Source organism: Ursus americanus, chromosome 2 (assembly GCF_024610735.1).
Source record: "Ursus americanus isolate L20-20 chromosome 2, mUrsAme1.1.p, whole genome shotgun sequence".
Taxonomy (NCBI): domain Eukaryota; kingdom Metazoa; phylum Chordata; class Mammalia; order Carnivora; family Ursidae; genus Ursus; species Ursus americanus.
Genome location: NC_142128.1, coordinates 100,750,596 through 100,772,087, shown reverse-complemented (window position 1 = coordinate 100,772,087; position 21,492 = coordinate 100,750,596). Strand labels below are relative to the sequence as shown.

Below are 21,492 nucleotides of genomic sequence, written 5' to 3'. Positions count from 1 at the left end.
TTAGGATTAGGGAATTACGAAAAACATCCTGGTGACCCCACAGCTCACATGGGGTAGGCTATGCTGCCCCAGACTATTGACTGACGTACCTGCCCCCCCCCCTTTTTGTTGTTGATGGTGGGGGGAAAAGGCTCTTGAAAATGATCCAGCTACAAGAGACTGAGCAAAGGGTCTCAGGCTTTCTTAGCCTCAGGACAATCCTTTTTCTTAAAATAACTGAGCATGAAGTGCAAACTATGCCAATGTCACTTTTGCTGTGCCCGTTTAGTAACAGATAAGCGTGCAAGGTCCAGGCATGTTTACACAACTAGGAATTGCCCTGCAAAACCATCAACAGCTCACAGCCCAACAATCTTCCAAAATACTATGCGATGCATTGAAGATCTGCAGCTTTGCAAGGAGGAGCCCACAAACTCCCTTCTTCTAATTTGCATATTTGGGTACTACAACACACACCACACCGTTGATATAGGATTTGAGCTAGGCTTAAATGCTAAAAAGGTCCCCACGATTTGCTTTGCTTAAATGCACACTCAAAACTTTATTAAAAACATTTTTCAAAAATAAGCAAGACATCAGCAAGGCTCAGCGGAGGGGTGGAAAATGGATCGTATATCTTTAACCCGCAGAAGTTAAAAGGCTTTTTTTTGTTGTTAGCTAACAATGGAAACTTTTTTTTTTTTTTAAGTGTTTCCCTCCCTCGGTCTTGCCAAGCAATAGAAAAAAAAAAAAGAAGAAGAAGAAAAGAAAAACTTGTTCCGCTGAGTTCAACCCCAGACGGGCTCACAACTTCCTTCCTGCTTTCCTCCCCCAAGCCCCCGCCTTTCTCCCTCCTCCCGCCTCCCTCCTCCCACCCCCCCCAACATTTTTTTTAAATCGCACATTGAACAAACACTGAAGTAGCCGGAGCAGACACTGACAGGGGTAGTGTCTGCACAGCCCAGAAGGGCGTGCGGGGCCGGCCCGGCGGAGCCTCGGCGCGATCGCCGGCCCCAGCCCGGGAGCTCTCCCCAAGCTTGCGCGCTCCCCTTTTTGTCTTCCATAGCTCGCTGGGGAGGTCGACCCTGAGCTTTTTCACTTTTCAAGCCATCTTGTTCCTACGGGGTCTGCGTCCCTGGGCCATATAGTCTGCACGGGCCCGGGCAGCTGGGAAATTGCAGGTAAGTTTGGCGGCTTTTTCACGGCTCTCGCCTCCGAGCCCTCCCTCCCCTCCCCTGCGCCGGAGCCAACCTGGGCGTTCCGGGTTCTGGAAAGGCTCAGAGGTGGGCGGCGGGGACGCGGACGGGGTGTGAGCCGGGAGGGTGGCGGGAGCCGGGGCGCGGGGAGGGAAGGAGGGACGGGTTCGGGGCTTCCCTCCGGCTCGCCTTCCGGGCCGCCGGCCCCCGCCGCCTTCCCCGCGCGCTTCGGGCGTCCCCGGCTCGGGTGGCCGGGCCGCTGGGGTGGCGCCGGGAGAGGCTGCCCAGGATGCGGACAAGCCCGGCCCTCGGCCGCGCCGCCCGGCGTTCAGAGCGCGGAACCCGGCTGCAGCCGCGCGGGCCCCCGGGTGCCTCCGAGTGGGCGCGGGTCCCGGAGACGCAGGGGCAGCCGCGTCCTCGGGCACAGGGCGTGCAGAGGGCTGACTCCCTGTGCGCGCGCGTACACACACACACACACACACACACACACACACACACACACGCCTCCGCGGGGGGCGACGACAGGGGGCGGCGAGTATTGGTTCCGGTACAGGGGACGTGCAGCGCCTCGGCCCCGGGCGCGCGCAGGCGCGCCCACACTCACAAAACATACTTGTTTGGGGACAGGCGACAAGACCAGTGCTGAAAAATGCCTCGGCTGCGGCCCCGCCGCGCGCCCAGGCCTTTTTCGTAGGCCGAGGGACCCAGCCCCGAGCTGGGGTCGGGGAGGTAAACGGCCACCGCGCAGGCGTCCCGGCGCAGGTAGCGGCTGGGGAGGCAGGTCCCGCTCGTGTTCCCGCCGAGTGGGTCCCTGAGGCCAGAGAGGGTGGAGCGGCAGATGCTGCGGCCCAGGGGCGGGCTTCCCTTCCTCCGGCTTAGAGCAGGGTTTGCCCGGCCCGAGGAGACCCGCAGACGGTGGATGGGGTGTCCGCACCCTCGGAGAGATCCGAGTCAGCTGCGCCCGCACACAGCACACTTAGGAACCAAGTGGCCGTACGTGGTCCCCCTCCCGTCCGCGTGGCCTGGGGAGGAATCTTAGAATGTGGACTTTGCAGGGACCTCCAAGCGCATCACACCCTGGGGTGTGGGGTGGGAGAGCACTCGGGAAACGCACACCCACAGCCGGGCTCGTGTCCGCGCCGAGCCGCGCACTCCCAGTGGCTGAGACGTCCAATGGCACCGGACCCCCAACAGACCCGGCTTCCGGGGGCCGGCCGCCCCCACCCCCACCCCCCATTGCCCCCCGCCCCCGCCCTCCGGGGTCCTGACTCTCCTTCTTGTGTCTCCACAGAGGCGCTGTCGTTTATGGAGTTTTGGGCGGGGGCTGAGCCCTCGGTGTTGCCCCCCCGCCCGCAGCCCAGGCCATGCCACCGCCTCGGCGCGCCCAGCCGCGGCCGCCGGGCCTCCGGGGCTGAGCCGGGAGCCGAGCGAGGAGGAGGCGCCGGCGGTGGAGCCCGCTCGGGAGCCGCGGCGGCGGGCAGCGCGGCGGACCCAGTACTATGGCTGTGTACTGCTATGCACTCAACAGCCTGGTGATCATGAATAGCGCCGAGCAGGTGAAGAGCGGCGGCCCCCGGCCCAGCAGCAGCGAGACGCCCCCGCCGCCGGGGAGGGCCGTGCTGAGCCCCGGCAGCGTTTTCAGCCCTGGGAGAGGCGCCTCTTTCCTCTTCCCCCCCGCCGAGTCGTTGTCGCCCGAGGAGCCCGGGAGCCCCGGGGGCTGGCGGAGCGGCCGGCGCAGGCTGAGCAGCGGCAGCGGCAGCAGCGTGGGCAGCCCGAGTTGGGCGGGCCGCCCGCGAGGGGACGGGCAGCAGGTGGTGACCGCCGGTTGCCTCTCCCCTCCCGGGCCGGAGGAGGCCCAGAGGAAGCTGCGAATCCTGCAGCGCGAGTTGCAGAATGTGCAGGTGAACCAGAAAGTGGGCATGTTCGAGGCGCACATCCAGGCGCAGAGCTCCGCCGTCCAAGCGCCCCGCAGCCCGCGTCTGGGCAGGGCTCGCTCGCCCTCTCCCTGCCCCCTCCGCAGCAGCAGTCAGCCCCCAGGGAGGGCCCTGGCTCAGAGCGAGGAACGGAGGACAAAGTCGTGGGGGGAGCAATGTCCAGAGACTGCAGAGACCGGCTCCAACGGCCGGAGAGGAAGGGCGCCGGGCCTGTGCCTCTCAGAGGGCGACGAGGAGGTGGCACCTTTCCCCAGCCCGGCCGCCCCTTCAGGACCAGGGGCTCAGGGCGCAGTAGCTTCTGCAAGAATGGAGAAGGGGACCCCGGCCAGACCCCACTGTGGCTCACCCAGAACTTTGGAAATTGACAAGAGGGTCTCTCCGCCTTTGGGAACACGCAGCTGCCAAGCTCCCCCATTGGGGCTGGTCCCTGGGATGGCCGCAGAGGGGACAACGAGAGCCACATCCAGTGGGCCACACCATCCACACGACACTGGCCTCATTGAGCGGCCCGAGCAGGCCCGAGAGCTAGGGGGTGTGCACCCCCAGGAGTCCCTGGTGCAGAGCCAGGGGCAGCCTCTGGGCATTGAGACAAGCCCAGCCCCAGAGAGGGGCAGGCCCGGCAGCGGAGAGCCCCCAGGGAAGGTGGGGAAAGGAGATCTGCTGGATGGCAAGCGGGGCCCCTGGGCACCTGGAGCCAGAAGGCCAGAAGACAAGACTGTGAATGTGCAAAGCTCGGAATGTTCTGAGGCTCTGAGCAGGGTCAAGCCACCCCCAGACCTGGGCTCAGTAGGCCCCGAGGTGACCCAGTGTGGGGTCCCAGTGGTCGGGGAGCTTCTGCAGCGCTCCAGGGGAGTGGACGAAGGGTCTCCCAAGTCGACGCGGGGCTTGCTTGGGGGCAGCTGCTCTGCACAGCCAGGGAGCCGGGAGGTGGAAGCAGGAATTCCCTCTGGAGGAATGCTGGAGATTTTGCCCTCCTGGGAAGCCTCGAAAGATCTGAAAGAACCTCCTTGCCTCCCTGGGGACAGGCTGGAGGTGCGGCCTGAGAGCTCCAGGGCTTGGCTGGGCCCCATGGAGGCAGTCCAACTGGCCTGGACGTGTGGCACAGGGGTACAGTCGGAAGGCACTTTGGGAAGCCCCCGGCAGGACAGAGCCTCCCACCCCAGCCTGGAGCTGCTCTCCCCAGATCAGAAGGACAAGCCTTCCCCAAGAGAGGCCTGCAGCCCCAGCAGTATACCAGCGGTCATCATCACAGACATGGGTGCCCAGGAAGACGGGACCTTGGAGGAGGCACAGGGAAGCCCTCGGGGTAGCCTGCCCCTGAGGAAACTGTCTTCTTCATCTGCCTCCTCCACGGGCTTCTCCTCTTCCTATGAAGACTCAGAGGAGGACATCTCCAGTGACCCTGAGCGCTGCTTGGACCCCAACTCTGCCTTCCTGCACACCCTGGACCAGCAGAAGCCCAGAGTGGTAAGTCTCATTCTGAGATTTTCCTTCGACTCGTTTGCACACCCCTGTTCTTACTTTCTACTGAGTCACGAGGACTCCGATCAGGGCCCTGGCGCAGTCACAGCTTAAGATCCTCTCCAGGTGTTTGCTGGGGAGGTGGCTGGGCACTGGCCGTGCACTCCGTAGCTCGGACAGTGAATCCAGTCACTTCGCTTGCTACTTCCATGCACATCTTAACAAACGGTACTTAAGGTACCTTGCTGGCAGGTCACCACTCGCTTCTCAGGGAGACAGTATTCAGGAGTGTTACCAGAAACTCCCTGATGAATCCCTGAAGATAATGAACAGAGCTGCTGAGTGTAACTTTTGTCTGATCAGGAGAAACACTTAATGCTGTGATACCTTTGGGCGGAGGAAGACTGACAAGGTTGTGGAATTACCTCGACTTTACTCATAGGCCAGGAAAATGAGCCTTGTGATTCTATGACTGGGCTCCAAAACCCCCCGGGGCTGTGCTTGGGCCGGGTCCTGGGTAAAGAGCCACCTTGCCCAGGTGGTCAAGTCAGGACAGCACAATATTGGTGGGATCCGTGTAACTTAGATACAGTTTGATGTGTGAATTTAAACAAAAACCATGCTTTGAGCTACGCAGACGATTTTTAAAGATAGCAGAATGTTCTATTCGGTTATATTGGCTGAGCTAGGCACTGGGTGATACCTCTAGGGTAGAGAGCTCCTAATGCATATGCTTGTTGGCTGCTGTAGGTACATTTCAGGTATATTTCCAAGTGCATTTGCTTTGTTTTAAGATTTATTTATTTATTTATTTATTTGAGAGAGAGAGAGAGCACGAGAAGGGGGGAGGAGCAGAGGGAAAAGGAGAAGCAGACCCCCCCCCCCCCGAGCAGGGAGCCCGAAACGGACTCGATCCCAGGACCCGAGATCATGACCTGAGCCAAAGGCAGACGCTTAACCACCTGAGCCACCCAGGCGCCCCTCAAGTGTGTTTGTTTTGATTCATCATACTGACATCTGGTTCTGCCCATGGCAGTAGACAGGAGTTTATTTCTGTTACACAGTTAATCTCAGTCCCAGGTTGTTTTCACTCTTAGGAGGGTCAGTGTCTTACGGAAGATGTTGAGAGTTGAAGCTAGCACTTCTGAAAAGGTCTGGACTTTCTCTTACTTTTCCAGAGTATGGGGAATTTCCTAGTTCAGCGTGCAAGGGGAGGCGTTCTGGTGCTACGCTGGGGGAAAGTCTGCATTTTATTGTAGCAGGGAGCCTTTCGACTTCTTGAGTATCAAATATCATTCATAGAACCGCAGCAACTCCAACCAAAGCCGCTCAGAACTTCATATTTCTACTTTGTATCCTTCTCGAAGGTACTTTGCACCTCAAAGCACATCCCTCTCGGACTCCCACTTAAGTAATCACAGTCTGAATTTCTGAAGACCAGGCATTCCTTTTTACGAACCTCTGCTTTCGGCTGATGATGGGGAGGCAAATGTGTATGCAAAATTTCGCCCCGATCACCCTGGCGTTTTGTGGCAGGACTGGGCTGGGGGCAAAGGCAAACCAGCTTGGGGAGGAGGAACGGTGCACCTGGGAAGGGACGGACAGACTTCTCGATGCAGGCATGGCTCATATTTCTCTGCCGTCATGCCCACAATTACAGGCCTAGTGGAGAGGATGGTCCTCGGTTCCACTCTCCCCGTTTGCTTTTAAAACCCTGACGCGTCGTTGGCACAGCCCAAGTCGCTTTGACTTGCTCTCCAGCTTTCCATTCGGCCTTTCTAGTGGCGGATTAGCAGCTCCTGTTGGCTGTCTCTCAAAACCGCTTCTGTGTCCCAACCTTTGAAAAGGGCTGTTGTCTGGAAGTCAGTTAGAGGGGAGATCAATAATGACAGGTGCTAATTTTTTTTTTTCCATTTGCCAGAGGGATGCCAACTTAGAGGCCAGATGGTTGAGTACTGTTCTGTGAGCTAACAGGTCCGCAGGTAGAAATGAGGCCTGCAGGGCGCCTGGGGGGCTAAGCCCCTGAAGCCTGCGGCTCTGGATCTCAGCTCAGGTCTTGATCTCAGGGTCTTGAGTTCAAGCCCCACGTTTAAAAATAAATAAAAATAAAAAAAGAAATGAGGCCTTCCTGTTGTCCAGCCTCCCTCCCACCTTTACACAGGTTTTCAGACACCCGCAGAGTAGAGCCAGGGAAAAATCCCCTGCCAGCTTCACTCTGAGTCACGTGAGGCCGAGGGGGGAGCGCGTGGGGGGGAAGGGTGGGTAACCAACTGGAAATTATGGGATCCTAGGGACTTTTCAGCTGTTGGTTGAGCGCTTGCATGATAAGCTAAGCTTTCTGTTTCTTGTACAGAATGTTATGGTGGAGCCTTATCTGTGACACCAAAACATCTGCTCATTGGGTCAAAAATCCCTTGATTACCTGATAGTGATATTGTCTACAGACGGCCAGACGTCTTGATTGACCGGCGGGCGGCTGCGCTCTTCAGCGCTCTGTGGACTAAACCCGCGGGGCGTCGGATGGAGCGGGGGGGGGGGGGGGGGGGGGGGGGGGGGGGGGCGCCCTGCTCTTCCCGGACCCTGTGGCTTCCGTGTGCGGGGGCTGTGCTGCGCGTGTACACACGCTCACACGTGCTCACACTCACACACGCTCATGCGTTCACGCTCACACGTGCACTCTCACGCTCACACCCACTCACTCGTTCACGCTCACACACACTCATGCGTTCACGCTCACGCGTGCTCACACTCACTTACGCGTTCACGCTCACACGTGCTCGTGCTCACACACGTTCACACTCACCTGTTCACGCTCACACATGCTCACACTCATACTCACGTTCACCCTTGCCTTCACATGTTCATGCTCACGCATATGTGCTCACAAGCCTCACGTCCTTATGCACACACGTGCTCATGCACTCAAACACCCTTGAGCGTTTATGCTCACACATGATCACACTCACATTTGTTCACCCTTCTGTGTTTGCACTCACAGTGCACTCAAGGGCTCACATTCATACACACTCACCTCACACACATATATTCACCCTCACAATGCTCACAGATACCCTCACACACACTCACCCTCACACGTGCTCGCACACCCACTCACGCCCACAGGTCTGCAATTGCACGTTCAGCCTTCCACTCAGCCAACCCCTGGCCCTCAGCCCCACACTGAGAATTTTTTCGCTGTCCTGCCTTCCCCGGAGTTAAGCCTTCCATGCCTTGCGCAGCTCGTTCTTTCCTCCTGCGGAGGAGTGGCGGTGGGTGATGCTGTGCGGGCAGAGGCGACAGCCCAGGGAAGCCTGAAGCTGGCTGCGTTGCTCGCTCTCCAGTGTCGGGTCCCCCTGCTGCTCATCGCTGGCGGAAGCCCCGCGGCCCGTGTACCGGAATCCAGAAGCCCTCCCTGTGGTTAAAAACAGTGAAAAGCAAGTTGCTCAGGAGCGCACTCTGAAAATCACTTTGCCGTTTAGATGATGCAAATTAGCCGTGGCCTTTTTGCTGGAAGGGAATGTGGTCGGAAGGCTGGTCTCCTCCTTTGCGTCCATGGGCAGGAGCTGTGCAGATAGCCTCAGACGATGCACCCTGCCCCCGGCTTTCTGCTCCAGGTGAGCCTTCAGAGGCCTAGCTCTGAACTAGAGTGCCCCAAGGCTTTGCACCTGTCTGTTTATAAAGGCCCAGACCCCGCCATTGTGTTGCATGCCATGTGTGCAGGGCTTAAACTCAGGCACATTCACACTGACTGTTGTCTGTGGTCTAAACAGAAGCGAATTGCCCTGGAGCAAGATGGTGTTCTTGCTGGTCATTCTTTAAGATAACTAAAAATCCCAGCAGCACTTTTCCCTTCCCTCTATTGTTCCATTAGAAGTATGTGGGCCATGGAAACAGGAGGCATAAAGGGTATGTTAAACTATGCGTGCATCTTACTTTAAAAAGTAGATCTTATTGATTTATTCCAAAATTGTATTATCAATTATGTGTACAGACAATAAAACAAAGCGCTGGCCTAGTTCCCCGGGGGAGCCGTAAAGAAATATCATACAAAATTCTTGCCTTCTTGGTGCTTACTGTTTTTTAGGGGCCCTTGGAATTTTGTTCCCTTTGCTTTTTTTTTTAAAGATTTTATTTATTTATTTGACAGAGATAGAGACAGCCAGCGAGAGAGGGAACACAAGCAGGGGGAGTGGGAGAGGAAGAAGCAGGCTCATAGCGGAGGAGCCTGATATGGGGCTCAATCCCAGAATGCCGGGATCACGCCCTGAGCCGAAGGCAGACGCTTAACCACTGTGCCACCCAGGCGCCCCTGTTCCCTTTGCTTTTTAAAAAATATTGACTAGTTCTGTCTTCCTTTGTTTTGGTGTGTGTGTGTGAAAAACTAACTCATACATGCAGAACAAAATTCAAATGGTTTGAAATGGTTTTATGTGGGGGTGCCTGGCTGGCTCAGTCGGTCGAGCATGTGACTCCTGACCTCAGGGTCATGAATTCGAGCCCGATGTTGAGTGTGCAGCCTACTTAAAAAGAATTAAAAAAAAAAAGTTAAAATGGTTTTATGTGGTTTTGAAAAATGTAACACTTTTATTTTGGGTAAACCAAATTAAAATGTAAAAGCCTTAGAGGGGTACTTACCAAAAAATGAACGTAATGGTGAGAACCTTTACATAGAAAATTCTTTTCTGGATGAGACTATGGAAGGCTCGGGAGGCAAAGAGACCCAAGGACGACCTCTGTGGCTCAGTTTTCTCCTTTTAAAATGTGCATATTGCGTGAAGGTGATCTCCTGGAGGTCTGTCTAGTTCTGGCTCTGTGGCTGTATAATTCTAGACTTTGGAAGTAAACCCCGGCGTCTGTGAAGTCCGCGTCAGGGTGTCTGAACGTGTGGCCCCCGGACACTGAGGCCCCAACTGGGCACATTTCATTTTGTGCTTTCACTTACAACCCATTCTTCGATCTGCCTCGCTTTTTTGGAAGACTGGTTCTTTGTCCTATCACATGGCAAAAGCGGCCTAAATCCTCGCTGCCACGGCCGAGATTCTCATTAATAATTAGATTATTAGAGGCAGCTGTGCTCGGATGCCAGCCATGAACCTGCGCAGTGAAAGATGCCTCTGCTCTCTGTTGTATTTCAGTTTGCAAACTCTCCTGCGCGGACTGTTTTGCCAAAGCGGGGGGCGGTATAAAGAAAAGGAGAGATCAACGCAGAGGCATTGCAGAAACGCAGCTCAGGGTTTAACTGGCCTTCATGTTTTACAAGAAAAATGTATTAAACGAACCGGGCACTGCTTTTAGAGAGATGCATTTCAGGTATTTCATCAATCGCTTTTAGGACTTTTGTTTTTAAGCGTTGAAGTCGCCTCTCGTGATTTGTTGGCAAGTACCCATCGACTGTAGTCACAGATTAGATTAGTTCTGTGTGGTTTATTTATACTCCTGGGGGTATCGATAAGATTGCTGAGGCTTATTTTATTTTGGCAGGTGTCAACGTGGTTAGCTAAAGGCAGAATCGTCAAGTATTTAATGGAAAGAGTTTTATATCTTGGTAGAAAAGAAACTGCATAGACTTCCGGTCATCCGCGGGAGATTGCTTCAGAACTAACTCAGGAACTCCTAGTCCGTGCTGTGGTCACACCTTCGGGGTGGAAGGGTCTCTGGTTTTGCCTGGACACTGCGGGTTGTGCACCTGAGACAGAGTGTGCCTTGCAGGGATTTTTTTTTTTTTTCCTGACCAGGTAGAAATGGGCCTGGGGAAAGATGTATTTTTCACGAACCGGAGAGCATACTGTTTAGGAAATCAAACCCAACCCACATGTGAATTCTTTCATACAGTGAAAGCCGTGTAGAGTGCCGACTGCCACGTGAACATCTAGATGTTTGGGATTTTTTTATGTCCAGTTCTCCCCTCGGGCCACACGCGCCGCTCCTAGGACAGGGTACTATTGACTTGTGAGTCAAAGTCATGGGCGTGATCGGGGGTCTCGGCACACGGAGCGGGAGCACCCGCCGTCGTAGCTGTCCCTGCGGACGTCTGGAAGAACTCGCCATCCCAGTCCCAGGACCCTCCAGTCACACAGGACTTGCTATAGTTCTGACACCAACCTTGAGTCTCACTGCGGTCCTCCCAGACTCCGGTCATGCACTTTTCCAGGAGTGAACTATTTTTTTAAAGACAATTCAGGTAGGGGCTCCTGGGTGGCTCCCTCCGTGAAGCGTCTGCCTTCGGCTCAGGTCATGATCCCAGGGTCCTGGGATTGAGCCCCGCATCGGGCTCCCAGCTCAGCGGGGAGCCTGCTTCTCCCTCTCCCTCTGCTCCTCCTCCCTGCTTGTGCTCTCTTTCTCTCTCTCTCAGATAAATAAATAAATAAATAAAATCTTTAAAAAAAAAATAAAGACAATTCAGGTCTCCTTGGCTGAAAGACGCCATGCCATGTCTATGATCGCATTCGGAAGTTGAGCGTCTGTTCTTGGTGTTAAAAAATAACAAGAACTTTTCTATAGTGTGTGTCGTTAGCATAATACAAAGCTGGGTCTGGGACAGACTCTAACGTTCATTTCCTCCGATCCCCACATTTTACAGACGAGGAAGGCAAAGCCAGAGAAAGTTCAGTACAGTGACAAGACCCACGTTTACAATTCTTCTCTTCACTTAAAAAACTTGATTAGTGGATAAGCTCCTTACTCCCCCTGGGAGAGCCTCCTTGGCTTTACACACAGCGAATGTTTTCAAAAGGTTTGTTAAGGGGAGGGAGGGATGGATGAATGGAGGAGCGACCGTATCTCCGCTGCATTATCTGCCCATGAAGGAAATGTCGAACCATCTAGAAGGTGGAGAACAAAGAAAGGGGAAAAAGAATGATGAAGGCGAGCTCACTGCTTCCTCCTGTGACCTCGCTGGCGCGGGGGTGAGGGTGCCCGACCGTCCCAGTCTGTGCCCGGCCTGCAGGCCCCGCGGAAGGTGGAGAAAGCAGGCGTGCCCTCACGGACCGCTGAGCATCGAGGCCAAGTGCCCAGCACCACACCTGGCGCGCGGGAGAGGCTCAGCAGGTGTTAGTCAAGGTGGGCTTGGGAGACATTCTGAGCACTGGCAAGGCCATGTCTGCCTGGAAAACCTGCTGGGCCCTTGCAAGAAATGCTCTGTAGCAGTCCTCGGGTTTGGTTTAGTTTCCACTTGCATCCCAGTACAATCCTGGGAAACGATGCTCCCCCAGCCGAAGAGGCTGGAGTGCAGTGAATTTCTTAAAGACCCGGATTCCCAGGCCAGCTGAGAATCCATCACCAGCAGTGGGCATGGTGGGACATCGGGAACAAGGCTGGCCGCCCCTTCTGTGTCTGGTCCCTAGAGTGGCTTCCCTTCGTTCAGTCTCAGGGATGGGAGTCCGTTAGGGCTGCGGATCCGGGGAGACCTGGAATAGCTCGGCTGCAGACATGCGCACCGCAGGCCGTGAGGAGCGAGGTCCTGGGGGGCACCTGCCGCGCAGTGTGTTTACCGGGGAGACCCCGCTGGTGCTCTCATGCGAAGGCAGGCCTTCTCTGATGAGGAGTGACTCGTGATAAGTCACCACTCAGGCTTTTGACGAACTGGTCAGGCGTGTTTCTCGACAATTCCATTAAGAATTAGCTGTTAGAAATCGGATCTTTCTCCTCTGTTGAGCTTTACTTGGGCATTTCATTGACTTGGTATCACTTCGGGGAAGGCCATTCAGGAGAAGGCTCCTCCGCCAGGCCTTTGTCAATACTACACATTTTTTATTTCCTGAAATGTTTACTTCTCTTTTACACCAAACCAGCTAAGTTTTACAAGGAACCAGAAAGGAGCAGCTACAGACAGAAAGCAGGCACAAAGGGCTTCTGCAACTCATCTTTATGTATAATTCAACGCGGCGGGGGGGGGGGACGCTGTGACTCCCCGCCTCGGAATCAGTTGGAAAACTTCTCACCCGGCCTGGGCTGGTGGTGAATTTTCGACTCAAGAGCCTCCCTGGTGAAGTTCGCTGTTATCCTGCTCGTGTTGCATTTTACTTTTGTGGTAAGGTTCGGGTGGAAAGGGAAGATGAAATGATACAGCGTCTCGAACAGAGGCCTGGAGATTCTTTCCGTTGACCTGGTGACTAAGATTAGGGTGACCCAATTTAGAGGTGATAAGGTGTATCACCGGCTTGGGGCAAGGCCCCACCCGCGGCCCGCGGAGCTCCTCCCACGGGCTCTCCCTTTGCAAAGTTGGTCTCAGTGCATCCGAGAGCAGGGACGGGGGACTTGTGCCCTTGGCTTTGGGGGCTCCAAGAGCAGTTTGCTTTCTTCACCCCTTTTAAAGGGTCCTCTGCCTGCTGTACCGCCCCCCCCCACACCACCACTTTCATCAGAACGAATAAACCAATGGTCCTGTTTTTCAAGAAGAAGCCATAATACCTTCTATTCGGTGCTTCCCACTGTCCTACTCTGCAGGGAGGGGACGGAGGGGCTTGGGGGCCGGCCATCCCCCAGCTCCATCTGCAGTCTCTCTGGGTAGGCCGCCAGCTGGTGGGGCCTGGGCGGTTCCAGGGGGAGGTCACTGCACCCCCCAGGCAGTTTCCAGCAAGTGGTTTTCCAAGTTCACTGACATTCTTTCCAGGCTCAGCTCAATTTGTTTTCTTCTTCTCTATGGCAGTTGATGACTGAGTGGTCAAGTGTGAGTCTGCAGGATCTCTGGTGAAGGGCTTTCTCCATAGTTCCATGGGAGCTGGCCTTTGTCTAATCCTCTGCTATGCATGGGTGTGTGCTATTGTGTTGTGTTTTCACAAATGAGCTCCCCGAAGAGCAGATCGAATTAAGTGTACCTCTTCACCATGGGGAGACGGCCCGGTTGGGGTAGGGAGAGGAACTCGGGAGTCTCACTTCTGTAATGCTTATCTAACCTGAATCTGCCAGCAGGAAACTGAAAAGGCCCGTGTATGACAATGACATAGACAGTTTGATCTCTTAACAATGTCAAGTGGAAAATCCAACCGCAGCTGGTAGCTTAAGAAATGGCTAGGACGTTTTGTTGGGACGGCCGATCCTCACACCCAGGTTGCTTATGCTTAGCCCAGGGTGGGACATGTGCGTGCTGCATGGCGGAGCTGGGGGGGTTGAGAAGACGCCGTTGGGGTTTGAGAAACTATTGGAAAATCCTCATGGATGCAGAAATGGCTGATGCGGGGGCATTTTGAATGCCTTAGAGTTGGCATTTTACTTTAAGATTTTTATTTATTTATTTGAGAGGAGAGAGCACGCACTAGCGGGGTGGGGGGCAGAGGGAGAAGCAGACTCCCTGCTGAACAGGGAGCCCGATGCAGGACTCAATCCCAGGACCCCGGGATCACGCCCTGAGTCCAAGGCAGAAGCTTCACCGACTGAGCCCCCCAGGCGCCCCTGTAGTTGTACTGTAGTCTAAGACGTCTTGAATGCCTTACAGTTGGTATTTTAGCCTCTTCCACCTTCCTGACCACCATCACAGTGGCCACGGCATTAAGCGCTCATTAGCATCGAGCATCTCGCTCATTCCAAGTCATTCGGCAGGTGGCCGGTGCGGGGCCTCCTCTGGAAACTGCTGGGCGCACTCCCGGGGTGCAGAGTGCTAGAAGGACCAGTGCCTCTCAGATCCACACCTGCCCTCTTCGGGCTGTGGGATCTGCGTCTGTCAAATGGGTATATTATAGAGCGTTCCTACTTCACGTAGTCGTTGCAAGTCTCAAGTGAGATCATTTTGAGAGACTGTGATTCTTTCCTGCCTAAACTAGTTTTAGTTATGAGCGCCAGGACACTGCTTTGAAAGTTTTCCCAAAGGAGGACGGCCAAGGGCAGGCACTGCATGCGTGCAAGATTGTCCCACGTCGGTGTCGCCGACCCAGAAATTGCCCGTGCCAGCATCTCGACCAGAGTGGACTGCGGACGAAGCTTCCTGCCCTGGCCTTTGCTGTCTCGTGCACAGGTGGGGATGGAAACGTGATGTAAGTTCAAGAAGCCAGAGTGGGAGCGGAGGGGGCCGCGAGGCAGGGGTCAGTGTTCCCGGCACAGGGCCGTGAGCTCCTGCATAACTGCGAGGCGACCCTATTCCATCTAGAGTTTGAGGATACTGAACGGGAGCATTAAGTTTCCCAGTACCACGCGGTGGTTTTCTCTTCCATGTCCTGGAAAGCAAAAGGGAGGAATCCAGCAGAGTCTTGAATTTCTCGAGCAGACGTGACATTCAGCAGATGGAAAATGGGCATTTCCTGAGTATGGCTGGGCCCTGGGCTAGATCTGGAAACCTCCACACGCAGCCAGCCGCCCACACTGACAAGTGGGCGTTTGTTGCAGCGGCTGCCCAGACATCGGGCAGCCACGTCCCTGCTCTGTCCCCAGACGCCTGTGCTGAAGAGAATGGCCCCATCGATGCTCTCCCCATCGCTGGGGACCTGCCCTTGGAGGCAAAGCTGACGCCAATGGATATACCTGAGAGTTGCGAAACTCAAGAACGAGTTATAGGGCCATGAAGACGAGCACGTTCATTAAAGAGGAGCTAATAAATCGAGTTGGTGTTGGCATGTGACACACGTGGGGGGCTCCCATGCGTGTTGTGCAGCCGTGTGAAGGGGGACTGAATTTGGGCACTGGCCCCTGGAAGGGAGTCTGGGTGACACCCTAAAGAGGCTGCTACCTCGGTTAGAAGCAGCCAAGCAAAGGGACGGTTCTGGATCCAAAGGCTCTAGGAGGTTGGAAAGGAAGAGGGAACTCACCCTCTGCGCCCCTCCCCAAGCCTTAACGCCCTGCACTGAACTCCACTCACATCGGTGCAGTGCGTGGACAGTGTGTGGAAATGTGCTCTCAAAGGCTAAAATGGGCCCTCGGGAGACCGCCCACCCCCACCCCAACTGACCAGAGGAATGTGGTCAGGAAAGCTTGGGACAGGGGCGCCTGGGTGGCACAGCGGTTAAAGCATCTGCCTTCGGCTCAGGGCGTGATCCCGGCGTTATGGGATCGAGCCCCACATCAGGCTCCTCCGCTGTGAGCCTGCTTCTTCCTCTCCCACTCCCCCTGCTTGTGTTCCCTCTCTCGCTGTCTGTCTCTATCTCTGTCAAATAAATAAATAAAATCTTTTAAAAAAAAAAAAAAAAAAGGAAAGCTTGGGACGGATGTGTGTTCAGTAAGCGTTGCCTGAGCCTGAGCCTAAGCAAGGGCCCTGGGGCAGCCTGGAGCGCGGAGAGCCGTGGTGTGGCTTCCGTGCACAGTCCTGGGTTTGAGTGTGAGCTGTGTGACTCGTTCTGCCCGTCTGTAAGATGGGACTGACAGTACCCCCTTCAGGTTGTGGGGAGGGCTGCTCTGGTGAGCCCAGAAGCAGGGTGCAGGAGAGCCTGCAGACCCGAATTCACATGCTCCTTCTGTCCCAGAGTCTGTCCTTGGGGGCCCTTCCCTTCTCTGCTGTCCCTCTTGGCTTGTTGAGAAGATGAAGTGAGACCTGGCATAGGGCAGGCGTGGGTAAGGGTCGCCTTCGCTGGGGGGGGGGGGGGGGACGTCCCCATCCCAAGTACAGCTCATGCAGGATGACAAAGCCGACATCAGGATTTGCTTCCCCAGAGAGGTTTCTCCGTTGCAGGAGAGGCCTGGCTTTGTTACCAGGGGCTCAGAACAACCCAGTGTATTCAGCTGCTCCTGGGGTGTCAGGTTACTCCCCAGGGACCAGTCTCTTCTTATTCTGTTTTGGAGGTGGGAACTGGCCGGGGGTCACCCAGGCGGAGAGGGCCCAGTGTTGGGGAGTGTGGAAGGCTCCGTCCCTTCTCTTCTCTCCCCTCCCCTCGCTGCTCTGCTTTGCTCTGCAGCTCCCAAGTCAGAGAAGGGAGTATACTTATGCGTATATAAGGAACACCACTGCTTTGTATAGGGGTCTCTCTTGGGGCCTGGGAGGGCTCTGAACAAGAGTGATTTCATTGGCCTTCCTGGGCCCTCTCTGCTGGTAGGGTGGGCACACACTCACTACGGCGGGCTCTTTCTTTCACTGCAGACCCCACTCAGGCCTTGAGGACCAGGCTGGCGGGTCTCGGCAGGCCGCACTGGGCCACCCCCACCTCCTCCGACTGGGAGCAGAGGCGAGCCTGCCCAGCACCTCCCCAGTCACATGGCTGCTCTTGGCCATTGTCCCAACGGAGCTGTGTGGAGCCTACTAGACTGTTCCTTGGGGCCGGGTTGGTGGATGGACCCCGAGCGTACCAGCTCACGTCGGAGCCCCGGCAAGGCCCGGGGGATCCTGTGCAGGCTCTGGGGGGAGGGGGAAGCTGGGGCTGTGTGACAGGTCCCGCCAGAGGAGCACGGGCCGTTCCTCGGCCAGGCGTGGGCGCAGTCTCGGGCACCCCACCTGCCAAGCACGGGCTTCTGCTTCAAGGCACACTGAGTACAGGGTATGGAGATCCTTCTTTCCACCACGGCTGTAGTGTGGGCGGGCCGCCTGCTGTGGTGACCCTTGGGGTCCCTGTCTTTCCTGCCTGCCGCTGGTCCCATGAGCCTCCACGTGTGCCGAGATGGCCGTGAGGCCTCTGGGCAGAGTGTCCGGGCACTGAAAGGTCAGCTCCTTTATACGGCATTTGGGGGCCGTGCCCCCTTCCGGGTGTGTCTCTGGCCCGTCCTCTGCTTACATCTTCCCCGAGCCCCAGACTCCTGCCCTTTTCAGGGATCCAGAGCCTGGCGTCTGGGAGGAATGAAACTGCTAGAAGAGCTTGTTAGTCTGCAGCAGCCTTGACCTCAGGGGCTGTGTGAGTGGCAGTGCGCTGGACGGTAGCTCCCTTACCGCCCGGATCTGGACATGTACACAGCACCCTAATTAATTTCCATTGCAGACCGAAACCATATGGAGCGCGTCTGGGACCCTGTTTGCCTGGCAGTGTCACACTGTACATTAAAAACGACGCTGGTCCCTCGGGAGAGCCGCCTCCTGCCCCCTACAGGCCTCGATTTCCCCTCTGCTGCTGCTGGCCTGGGTCTGGAATGGGCGGGGAGGCAGGAGAGGTTCACGCAGGAGCTGCACCAGCAGGGAGCCCTGGGGTCTATGCGGGTTAGCCCAGAGGAAAGTGCCCTGAGTGTCCCTGCCTGGCCTTTGGGGTCACAGAACTGACTTGGGGAAGAGGATTTCAAGAAGGTCAGGAAACAGTTCACTGTGACCCCATGACCAGGTGTCCTAGAAGAGAATGTGAGTCCTGAATGGAGGTTTCAAAAAGTCAGCTACATGGGGGCACCTCAGTGGCTCCGTCTGCAGAGCGTCCAACGCGATCTCGGTTCAGACCTTGATCTCAGGGTCAGGAGTCAGGCTCCTTGCTGGGTGTGGAGACTACTTAAAAAAAAAAAATCAACTACAGGAAGGATAGGATGGAGGGGACCTGGCCCATCAGTACTTCTTGTGAAACTTACCGGGAGTTACGACATTATTAAAAATTGAATATCAATTAACCACGTGGTTAAAAGTGAGGAGCGGTCTTTACTATTATAATAGTAAAGTATATAATAATAAAGTAAGGGCAGCTACGATTCCTGGTGTAGCTGTTATGTGCCAGGCACGGTCTATAAATGACTTCACTGAACTTCTGCAAGGTCTGTATTTTCCTTCTCCCACGGCGAGCAGGCTGCGGGGATATCAGATGCACAAGGTTGCCGTCCTCAGCACAGCCAGTAAATGGCAGAGCTGGGTCCCCAGCCCTTCCTCCCTGCCACCTGTGGTCTGTCACCGGGAGGTCAGAGAAGGGTGGTACTCTGTGCACAGGGAGGGCTCGGTTCCGTTCTGGGCCCCAGGCTGGAGGGGGATCGGGGACTGGCTGCATTGAGTACAGAGGGAGACAGAGGGGGTCTGGGCAGAAGCCTTAGAGATGGACGGTTGAGGGCGTTCGGGGGCTTGTGCCCTGGACATCTTTCATCGGGGGGGGAGGGTGGCGAAAGGGTTGGCTTCTCATCGTTGCCCTGGAGTCATGCTTCGGTCTGGTTCAAGATCACTTTTCTATTCTCAGAGGTGAAACTAAGAGAGGATTCTTTTCCTTTTCAATGAATGGGCCTTTGTACAAAAACACAGACTCAGTTGATGGAACGGCTGCAAAAGGGAGTTTCTGGAGCTGCCTGGAAGGTCCCAGGCCCGGTGGGGAGGGAAGCAGAGGAGTTACAGCTCCTTGCTGCTGCCCGCGGAGCTGGGCCGTGAGCCCCTGACGCAGGAGCAGAGGATGGCACCCAGGCATTCCAGATCCTTCTAAGTGACACAGGTAAACACCTGTCGTGAGTGTGTTTCGGACATACCATTGGCACCGAAGCTGGAATTGAAGGCATCACGCGGTGCTACCTGCCTGCGGACTTCAGTTCAACAGGACACACGGAATGATCAAGGGGAGAAGGTTTATTCCAACGAGGCCGGTGAACAGGACAGGAGGCCCAGCCTTGCAGCAGAAAGGGAACAGCCGTCCCTGGGTTCTCACCTGCGAGAAGAGACCTGCTTTGCGTGGCTCTGGTGGGCAGAGCTGAGTCTGGGGTTGTGAACTTCGAGATGTCTGGTTCCACCTTACACAGGGCACCGCAGTGTCACCACAGGAAGGTGGCCTCTGTGAGCACAGAGGCAGTGCCCAAGGGGTGGTGAGCGGACGAGTCCGTTCCCAGCGGGGTGAGCACCGTGCCCTCCAGGAGCCCTTGGTTGGAAGCGGGATTGCTCAGCCTTGCTCCACACTCATCTGAGACTCTCATGAAGCTGTCCCTTTTAGGAAGGGACATCTGTGCTGCGTGCACCGCTTGGCCATTAAGAACAAAGCTGCCACGAACACGCGCGTCCAGGGTTTTGTGCCACCATAAGCATTCATTCTCTGGGATACATGCCCAGAAGTGCACTTGCTAGGCCAGATGGTACTCACATACTTAAGTTTTTTAAGAATCTGCCAGACTGTTTCCCAGAGTGACCGCGCTGCTGTGCGTTCCCAGTGGCAGTGTGCGAGCGATCCAGGTTCCCCACATCCTTGCCAGCATGCGGAGTGGCCATGCTTTTGTATTTTAGCCGCTCTGAAGTTGCGCGGGGCTATCTCCTTGTGGTTTTAATGTGTTTCTCCCCAATGGCTGATGGCGTTGAACGTCTTCTCGCGTGTGTATCTGCCATCGGTGCATCCTCTTCGGTGAGATGATCTGGCTTTAAGAAAGATTCCCCAGAGGTGCTGCAAAACACAGGCAGGGTGTCAAAAGCCTGGTGCCTTCGTCACCACCCCCGCCCGCCCGCCCGCCCTGTCGAGGGAGCTGCGCCTCTCTGCACCCCAGGGAGGGTGCATGGTCGCCCTCTGGGGGCCTGTCCTGCCCCCACTTTCTCTGACTCCAGAATAGCGTGGTGACCCACAGCAGCCTCCCCTCTGAGGGGCCCCCACCCACACCATCACCTCCCCGCCCCTGTGGCTGCAGGATCCCCCCTCCCCAGGCGACTCACTGGGGCTGTGTTGTCTGTTGCTCGTTGGGCCTGTCTCCTTGGCACCTGCTGGGCCTCCCTCCCCGGCCTCCCTGAGGCCTGCAGCTAAGGCACAGCCTCCCCTCCGAGCTTCCCCTTGGGTCTCTTCAGCTTGGCTTGCGCTTGGGGTTTAGTTTTGCAACATGGTCATGCTGAAGGTCCCAGAAATGCTTCCCTTTTTGTGCTCATGAAACAGAAAAGAAAACGTGTGCGTATCCTTTAAAATCGCTCCGAACCGTGGTGACCGAAGTACTTTTTGCTCCTTGGAAGCACAGACTGGCACCCCTTCATCGTGGGCTGATGGGCGGTGCTGCTGATTTTCTGCCTTTTGCCTCCCGTCTTGGGAGGGGCCACAGGAAGTGGCCTTGAGTGTCAACGGGGTGGCTGCCAGTTTGAGGGCCTGCGAGAGGGTTCCATCTCCACGGGGGAGCAGGGGCGGGGGATGCCATCGGCTTAAGGATGAATTTACCTTTGCTTTTCTGCCTCGTGAAGGACCTGGGGCTTCACAGTGTGTGAAATGCACATCCTTCATCTTTGCTGGGGTGACTCACGGTCTAATGAAGTAGGGTATTTGCAAACTCTCCTTCGGTGAATTGGTATAAACAATCTGTCACAAAGAAGGAATTGTTTTCTATGTGGGCTTAGAGGATTTTGGGGGAACAAGCGAGCAGAGGATTTTTACAGGAGGCCCTGAGCACGGGGGGGGGGGGGTGTGGAGATGGTCTCATGTAGGTAGAGGATCACAGGCTTTCCACCCAGTCTCTGTGGCCTGCTAGAACATTCCAGCACATTATAGCAGTCATTTGATGGGGCCCAAGATCAAAGAGGTAGCTGAGTCACGTGATGGTTTGGTTCAGAATCTTTTTCTGGTTTGGTACTTTCTGAAAGGCTAGGTTTCATTCTGGTTTGAACTTGTTCGATAATCTTAAAGGAAGAAGAAGAAGGGAAGAAAAACCCTTTTACATTCCTGGTTTGAATTACAATTTGACATTCGTGCTTGGTTTGAGGTTGAATAAATAAAATGTGGTATGGCTCTCGGGGGTCGTTCGTTTTGCTTCAAGTCACTTCTCCAGATACCATCACAGTTATGAAATTTATTTCCCGTGAACCTGCATTTTTCCAGGATGGTGTGTGTCGGTCTCGTTTCTTAAATATTCTGGTTAATTGAGAGTTACCGTTAATGGCCTTCATCTTTTGCAGTGAACTAGAAGTAATGAAATATTTGTTGCTAAAGCCAGCAGAGGTTTCGCTAAAGGCACAGACGTCGTCTTTTGGGGACTGGGAGGAAAGTTGTATCCACTACTTGCAACTGGGTAGCTTTCAGGAAAGGGTCAGCTCTTGACTTGAACAGTCCCTGGACAGGCATTGGGTGCTGGCTGTATCCAGGTTACGCTGACAGGTAGGGATCTGTGTGTGAGGGAAGCGTGGTTCCTGCCTTCCAGGAATCTTAGCTCAGGAGGAGGCAGATTGCAACAGCTCA

At 55.4% G+C, this 21,492-nt stretch overlaps 1 protein-coding gene across 1 annotated transcript in view; it reads left to right on the top strand.

Annotated features, from left to right (window-relative positions):
- Positions 1-864: 864 nt before the first annotated feature.
- The window catches only part of ITPKB (inositol-trisphosphate 3-kinase B), an 88,300-nt gene continuing 67,672 nt past the window's right edge, over positions 865-21,492 (top strand). The window contains exons 1-2 of the mRNA XM_045796616.2: positions 865-1,160; positions 2,467-4,576. Coding sequence (XP_045652572.2) covers positions 2,675-4,576 — 1,902 coding nt within the window. The 5' untranslated portion in view covers positions 865-1,160; positions 2,467-2,674. The remainder of the gene's footprint in view (positions 1,161-2,466; positions 4,577-21,492) is intronic.